The 7,520-nt window shown below is 41.2% G+C and overlaps 1 protein-coding gene across 3 annotated transcripts in view; it reads left to right on the top strand.

The window, feature by feature from the left end:
• The first annotated feature begins 648 nt into the window (after positions 1-648).
• Positions 649-7,520, top strand: part of MFSD1 (major facilitator superfamily domain containing 1) — a 40,532-nt gene continuing 33,660 nt past the window's right edge. For all 3 annotated transcript variants that reach the window (XR_014895747.1, XM_085304052.1, XM_085304053.1), the window contains exons 1-9: positions 649-815; positions 907-959; positions 1,070-1,182; positions 2,624-2,666; positions 3,575-3,642; positions 4,511-4,619; positions 5,529-5,631; positions 6,389-6,487; positions 7,331-7,442. Coding sequence is in view for 2 of the 3 variants with exons in the window: in XM_085304052.1 (XP_085160178.1) it covers positions 674-815; positions 907-959; positions 1,070-1,182; positions 2,624-2,666; positions 3,575-3,642; positions 4,511-4,619; positions 5,529-5,631; positions 6,389-6,487; positions 7,331-7,442 (842 nt within the window). In the remaining variant the exon portion in view is untranslated. The remainder of the gene's footprint in view (positions 816-906; positions 960-1,069; positions 1,183-2,623; positions 2,667-3,574; positions 3,643-4,510; positions 4,620-5,528; positions 5,632-6,388; positions 6,488-7,330; positions 7,443-7,520) is intronic.

Here is a 7,520-nt window from a genome sequence, read left to right as displayed (position 1 = left end):
TTTTAAACTATTTTTAAGGACATACGCATATGCACATATATGAAAGAAATTCTGTATGACTTTGCCCTCTCCTGCTTCGACTTTATTTCAGCACGAGTTTCTCCTACCCATTGACAGGCTGCTTTTGCTGCATCTCATTTTGTCCTGGGGAGATTTAGCAGGGCGGGAGGATGCAGAAATCTGCCATTGCCAAGCTCGACGATTTTAGCTSGAATCGTTTACTTTTTGCTGCTCTTGGTGCCCTCTTTTCTGTCGATCTCAGCTTCTTTTTCCCTCTCTCCTCCCCCCCCCAATATTTTTAGCTACTAAATCCAAGGGGAGAAGCCAGAAAGGTGCCCCGGAACCGGGGAGCCTTGTGAAAGAGCCAAACACGCGTTTTCGCCTCAATGTTTAAACCCGGCCGCAGAGGCTGCCTGAGGCGCTGCCGGCACCGCTTGTGGGGCAGCCGGCCGCGCCCGCCGCCATGGCAACGGGGAGCCCCGCGCGGCGCGGCGCCATGGCAACGGGGAGCCCCGCGCGGCGCGGCGCCGCGGCAACCAGAAGCCTCTGCGTCGCCATAGCAACGGGGAGCCCTCCCTCAGCCGCAGCGCATTGTGGGCCCGCCCCGCGGGAGCCACGTGACGCGCTGCGCGGTCACGTGACGGCGGCCCACGTGACGCGCGGGCAGGCGGCGATGGCGGAGGAGGAGCGGGCGCTGCTGGGCCCTGGCGGCGGCTCCCCCTCGGCGGGGCCCCGCGGCCTGGCCGCCGCCTGCGACCCGCGGCGCCTGCCGCATCGTCTCCTGGTGCTCGCCCTCATGTGCTTCCTGGGCTTCGGTGCGTGGCGGTGGCGGCGGGGGCAGCGGCGGCCTCTCCCCGTGAGGGGCGGCCCGGGGCAGAGCCCTGAGGCGTCTCCTTCTCCTTGCAGGCAGCTACTTCTGCTACGACAACCCGGCGGCCCTGCAGACGCAGGTGCAGGCGGTGAGTAGCTGCTTCCAGCCAGCTCGTTGAGCGAAGAGTAGCATGACTGAGGCTGRATGCCTGTCCTGTAATTGCTCYCCCCYTTTTTYCCCCCCCCCTCCTTTGTGCAGGACATGAAGGTGAACACAGCGCAGTTCATGGCGCTCTATGCCTGGTATTCCTGGCCCAACGTGGTTCTCTGTTTCTTTGGAGGCTTCCTGATAGACAGAGTGTTTGGGATACGGTAAGTGTGGTGGTGCAGCTGTTCGTGTCGAGTGAGTGCAGAGCTAAGGTCTGTGTGAGAGGTAACCGCCGTTACTGTCTAAAGAGCTCCGAGACTGTTTGAGATGTCTGGTACCTCCCTTCTGGTGGCAAGTTCCTGCGACATTATGACGGAGTAGTAACTTGCACTTCATTTCCTTGAAACTGTAAGCTGAAAATATGGTTCTGTGGCAAATACTTGTAAAACAGGGTGAGCAAAGATCACTTTGATGCATTAAGCTTCTTGAGGGTAACCTTGTGGTTTTATAATGTGGRCTTTAAAAAAAATCTTTGCATAAATTGAAGGCATAGTTAAAAATATCCTGAATGTTCTGGTAAACATGTAGGAATACTTAAATGAATTGCAGCTCTTTGACTGTGAGACCTCAGATGTTTCGATACAGTCCAATTTAAGATGTGGATTGTATGTTAATGGTTTATGGTTATTAAAAATCACAGCAAGAGTGACTTTTTAAAATGAAATTACGAACCTAATGGAATTGAAAGAGTAGGATGCACTCTTTCTTTAGTATGAAAGTTGAGCTTAGACCTAAAATATAGGGAAGATGTATCATAGTCTGAATTTCTGTGTGTGTGTGTGTTTTTTTTTTTTTTTTAAGTAATCCCTTGCTCCCTAGCAATGTTTGAACTAGCACTGTTTTGCAGAAAGCAGCCTCTCGTGAGGCCAAGTATGATGGCTCTCAATTAAATCTTCTCAAACAAAGCTAAAACCTGGCATTGTGCCAGCTGTAAAGAAAAAGAAATCACAGCCTTTGAAATGTTGCTTTTCATACCACAGAGTGGTGAGTGCTATTTGTCGTTTTAAAACATACTCTCAAACTAACAGAACTTTATCCTTCCAATTAACGTAACCTTGACAAGATTATAAGGGTAAGAGGTCTTCTCAGAACATACATATAACCTTACTAACTTCAGTGGTGTTACATGACTATAATTAAGAACAGAATTTAGAGAGATTGTAGACTTTAAATAATATGTACTGTCTTACTGTGTACAGTAAACCACTTTCAGATGTGATGTAAGTGGATTTAAAAAAACTCCTTGAGTTAGTGGAACTTTAATAACTGTCTAGCTCAGTCCAGATGTAAGCCTAGTGTTTTTGAATATAATATTTTAAAAGACTAAACACTGGTACTGAGAGAGAGCATCGTATTAAATAAGTGCAAGTTGTGACTTGGCAAATTCAAAATTTCCAATGAAGTGAATGGGATTTCTTCCTTTTATAGCTTTGGTAAAGTTATTGCCGGACTGCACCATTCATTTTTGATGAAGCCATGGCATTTATTACAAAAAACTTTTATTGCATATCAGCATCCTTTTTATTCCTTTCTGTAGATCTAATACCCTATTGTTTAGGGGGAAAAAATCTAATTATGCATTGAATTATTTTATTTTTCTTACAGGTTGGGCACAATAATCTTTAGCATCTTTGTTTGTGTTGGGCAGGTAAGTGCAACTGGGAGGCTGGAGGGTGATATCCGTTTGAAGCACCTCTACAAAAAAAAAAAAAAAAAAAAAGGCAAACCAAAAAACCAAAACCCAACCTGCAGATTGCTTTTCTCAGTGATGTGTATTTCAGGTGGGAGGAAGCAGGAAATGGGAGAACCCTGACCTGGGGTAACCTTTCTCCCTGACATGTGCCTATATGTGTTATTTAAATGAAGTGGAATCCTTCATTAGTATAGAAGTAACATGGTCATGTTTCTAGAACTGTTCAGTGAATATGCAACTGTGCAAGGATATCTTTTTCTGAGATAGTCATGTTGGTTTTTATACTGGCTGCCCTGTGTAATTCCTGGATTTTCTGGAGGTGACTAACATCCAACCTGTAAATTTGTCTCARTTTTCTGCTTATATTTTCATATAGTGTAAGACTTTAGTCTTTATCCAGTTCAGGTACATGTGGTAGACTGGATTGTATCTACACACCTGTACTGGTGTTTCCATGGTGGGGATTAAAGTTGGTGACTACAGATGCCACTCTATTGCCTATCCTTGATCRTTAGGACGTCGCAGGGCCCAGGAGTTCCTGGGGACTGTGGACCAGAGGAGCACGGCGAGGGCTACACATAGTACATGTGTTTGGGTAGGGTATGAGGGTAAGGGAAGGCATGATGGAGCATCTGGAGTTTGAGTGCTGTTTCAGGGTGGACCAGGTTGGATATAGTCTAGCCAACTGGGATGATACGTAAGACAGAGGGAGCTAAGGACAAAGGCTATGACCAGGAAGTGGATGTGAAATATTCCTGCCGGTCTAGGAAGGGGGAAGCATTTTTACCGGTTCTGAGACTGTTCTTGTTTATTCTGTACTTCAAGTGTGAAATGATAATTTCTCCTATATGCTCGTCTTACAGGTGATTTTTGCTTTGGGAGCACTATTTAATGCTTTTTGGCTGATGGAAGCAGGCAGATTTGTGTTTGGGTAAGTCTAGATGAGTAGAATGTTTGTCCTCTGAGGTAAGGACCAGCTTTCTGTGTCCTAGAAAACTGTTAATATGTTTATACTTTCTGAGACAAAATTATTAGATATTGAAACATCTTTAAAGTTGAGATATGCAAAAAGCTTCAGTTGCATATCACCCCAGTCTATTTTAATATTAGAAAGCAAATAGGACATAGCAGGGTTTTGTTGTTGTTTGCAATACCCGTCTACTGACTTTGAAAAACATGAAACTACGCAAATAAACACTTGAACATTCAGTAAGCTGACTAAAAGTATATTACTCCTCCTTTTTTCTCATTCTTGCTTTCCTAGAAACTGCTACTTCTTCAGCCATTTTGTATGTATTTGTAAAGATGAGAGAAAGTGTCAGGAATGTCTTTAAGTTGTGAAACTCACAGCATGAGAATGTTAGGAAATCTGACCAACGACACTAGGGTATGGGTGGTTGCCTTTGTTAAATTTTGGTTCTAGAGAAGATGTGTGCTTTTGATTTCATTGGGATCAGGAGCTATACTACTTGATTTTTTTATTATTTTTTTTATTTTTTTTATCTTTTACCTATGCAAAAGGGAAATGAATCTACTGCTCATCCATTTAACGTCTCTAAATGACAAAGGCAATTTTAATCAATTCCTAGACTACTGAAGATATCTGCTTATCTGTTTTGTCAGAGTGCAATTGTTATTTGAATCACATCTTCGAGCAAGACTTCTACTGCACTGTACATGTATTAGATTTACCTGTACATACAGAAGTTACTCAGAAATAATGTCATCCTGATAGTATCAGAAAGTGGAACTATTGTTGCTTTGTGTGTTGCAATTAACATTGTTTCTCTTTTTTCTAGAATAGGTGGAGAGTCTTTAGCTGTGGCACAAAACACTTATGCAGTCAGCTGGTTTAAAGGCAAGGAATTAAATCTTGTGTTTGGATTGCAGCTAAGCATGGCCAGAATTGTAAGTGTAAAACTTTATCTCTACTTCTTAGTCTCTAGTGTTCAGCTTGGCATAGCAGTGATACTGATGGAAAGCAGCATTTCTAAGGCTCGCTAGGAAGTTCTTTGGGCAAAAATGTTTTTTAATGTATTAATAGTTTGATACTGATGCTTGGTGTGCTGTGACTGTTGTGGCTCAAACTCAAGTGTGGGTTCTAATAAGTGAGCTGAGATGGCTGCTTTAAGTAATAGATAGTTATATATCTATTACTGCTGTGCTTTTGTAAGAAACTGGTGGGTTTTTTGTTATTGTTTCTTGTCCCTTTTGCCAGTTGTGATGAACTGTGTGACTGCATTTAGCTGTGCCATTTTCAATTTGATGTACTCAAACTGCTGATGAAGGTGGGTTTACACTAATATACGAGGCTGTGAGTTGAGAGACCCGAGGCATGCATTTGCTTTTTATGGGACCTTGTTGAGCAGCCTGTAACTTCCTAAACTGCTGCAGATGTTCACCTCAGTAAAAGTGAGTTAGCTGGTCACTGCTGAGTGTGGACTGATGTTCAGGTTGCTGCTGCTTAGCAGATTGCCTCACCTGAGCTGAACCACGGTTAGCTGCCTGTGTTGTTAGCTTCAGGATTTTGACCGTGAGCCTTCTCTGTAGAAGAGAATGTGCTGCTTCTTGATGCTTGTCTGTTTGCTTTAACATGTGGTATTAAACTTACTTCTGTTATAATGATTAACTCCTCACAGACAATAACCAAAACAATAAGGAATAACTTTTTTATCATTGTAGCTGGTGGTTGATGTTCCCTGTGTAGTGTCTTACCTGATATATATTTAATGCTATTCAACAAGCAGTCTGCCTAGTGTTCCTTTTGAATTCATATCGTAAAATATGTTATCCTTAACATACTTTTGTTCTGTCTAGGGGAGTACAGTGAACATGAATATCATGGGATGGATATACTCTAGAGTTCAAGATCTTCTGGGGCATACTGGTCACAGCACTCTTGGGTTAACTCTTATGATAGGTTAGTAGTATTTTTGAACTACTGTCACACCTACTGTTTTGGGTTTCATTATGAACAACGTGCATATACAATCTTGACTTGCTGTCTAGAATGCAAGAAAATTGTACTTAAGATTGGGAAGAACTATCAATGCATAACATTATGCTTATACGCTATCAGTGTGCATAGTGTAAGATTATTGTATCTGATGATGCTATGTGGTTTCTGTGGTTTTTTTTWAAAAAAATCAAGTTTGTATCTTACAGAGTTGAAACATTTAACATAAGTTGAGTAAACATACTTGGCAGTATGACTTGCTCTGTTAAAACGGACTTGAAAGCTTTTCTGAAGGGCACCATGTCAAAGCTTGTGTGCAGTTATGTCTAACATGCAAAAGTGAAATTTCAGCTCCCTTTGGATTAGTGTCCCTTCTTTCAGAGCACTCGGTATGAAGGCACTGGTGTTCGTAACAGAAACAARCTGAGCTTTTGTGATTACAAAGTGCAGATAAGGAGTTCAGCTGTGCTGAGTAGCATTAATATTTTGGAATAAAGAGTAGTTACGTTTTCAAACTCGAGACATCTCAGACCTGAAGACAGAAGGCTTAAATGTTCAGTACTTTGAATTTTACAGCTATTGAGTCTTACACGTATGACAAACAGGTGTCAGTAAACTGACTGAATTGCATTAGATATAGAAAGATGTACTACACTGCATGTTTAAAAAGCAGTTTACTACTTGGAACATCAAATAAACTTGGCACATTGCCTTCTTGCAGGTGGCATAACATGTCTCCTTTCCCTGGGTTGTGCATTAATTCTTGCTTATCTGGACAAGAGAGCAGAGAAGCTCCTTTGTAAAGAGCAAGGAAAAACTGGTGAGTGGTATGGATAGTAAGGCTAGCTAAACTTTGGTCTGTGTTCTTTTATTCTGAATCAGATCGTTCTAGTTGATACACTGTGTGGGTTTGTGTATTATGTAATTCAGTGGCTGCTACTTACTTTACTACTTGTAGCTTTAATTATAATTTTTAGTTCAGTTCTGTATTGATAGGAACTCTTACAGTTTTCAGACTGGTTTACGGACAKATGTATATGTATGTATATGCATGTGTATATATATCTGCTTTATATATCATGCTGAAAACAAGCATGTGGGAAGTTTTCATGATTCACTGATATTATCTGTGCCATTGTCACCAGTACTCTGTTTTATTTGAATTGGTCTTGTTTCCTTTAATAGATGTATGAAAATATGCATCCCTTCTCAAACAATATGTAGTATTTTGAGTTTTCTGCGTAGAAATAGTAAGAGCAATTAAAAATGAACTAAAATTTGAAACCAAATAAACCATATAACTTGAGGCTTCAGATAGGCATTTCCCTAGCCCTAGTTAAACACTTCTTTGAGAAAGCTGTTTTTATTTAATTCTGCTATATGAGACTTCCAGAGATTTTAGAGAACTTATTTTAAAATGTACATTTGACTTAAYAAGGCATAGACGAAGTTTGTTCTTGACTTTGGCACTGTAGACCTAGGGTGTGTATATTCTTAACCACTTCCTTTTGCAACATAAACTTCATATAAGAGTGTAGATAGTGGCAGGATTGTATGCTTTAGTAGGGACTCTTACTCAACCTAACACTTGTTCAGTATGAATGAATTTCTAATTTGTTTGTGCTCGCTAAAACACTTCATATTGTTTTCTACTCCACTGCAGGTGAAGTGATTAAACTCACTGATGTGAAGGACTTCTCTTTGTCTTTGTGGCTCATATTTGTAATCTGTGTCTGTTACTATGCAGCTGTCTTTCCTTTCATTGGACTTGGAAAGTAAGTATCTCTTGCATGAAGGTGGTTATTCCCCTTGAATCTGGCCAGGGTTTAAGTTTAACCAGTTTTAGTTACTTA

Source organism: Rhea americana, unplaced genomic scaffold (assembly GCF_003343005.1).
Source record: "Rhea americana isolate MKP2758 unplaced genomic scaffold, rheAme1 scaffold_202, whole genome shotgun sequence".
In the NCBI taxonomy this organism is placed as follows: Eukaryota; Metazoa; Chordata; class Aves; order Rheiformes; family Rheidae; genus Rhea; species Rhea americana.
The sequence above is the reverse complement of the archived record's forward strand: the minus strand, read 5'-3'. Positions and strand labels throughout refer to the sequence as shown.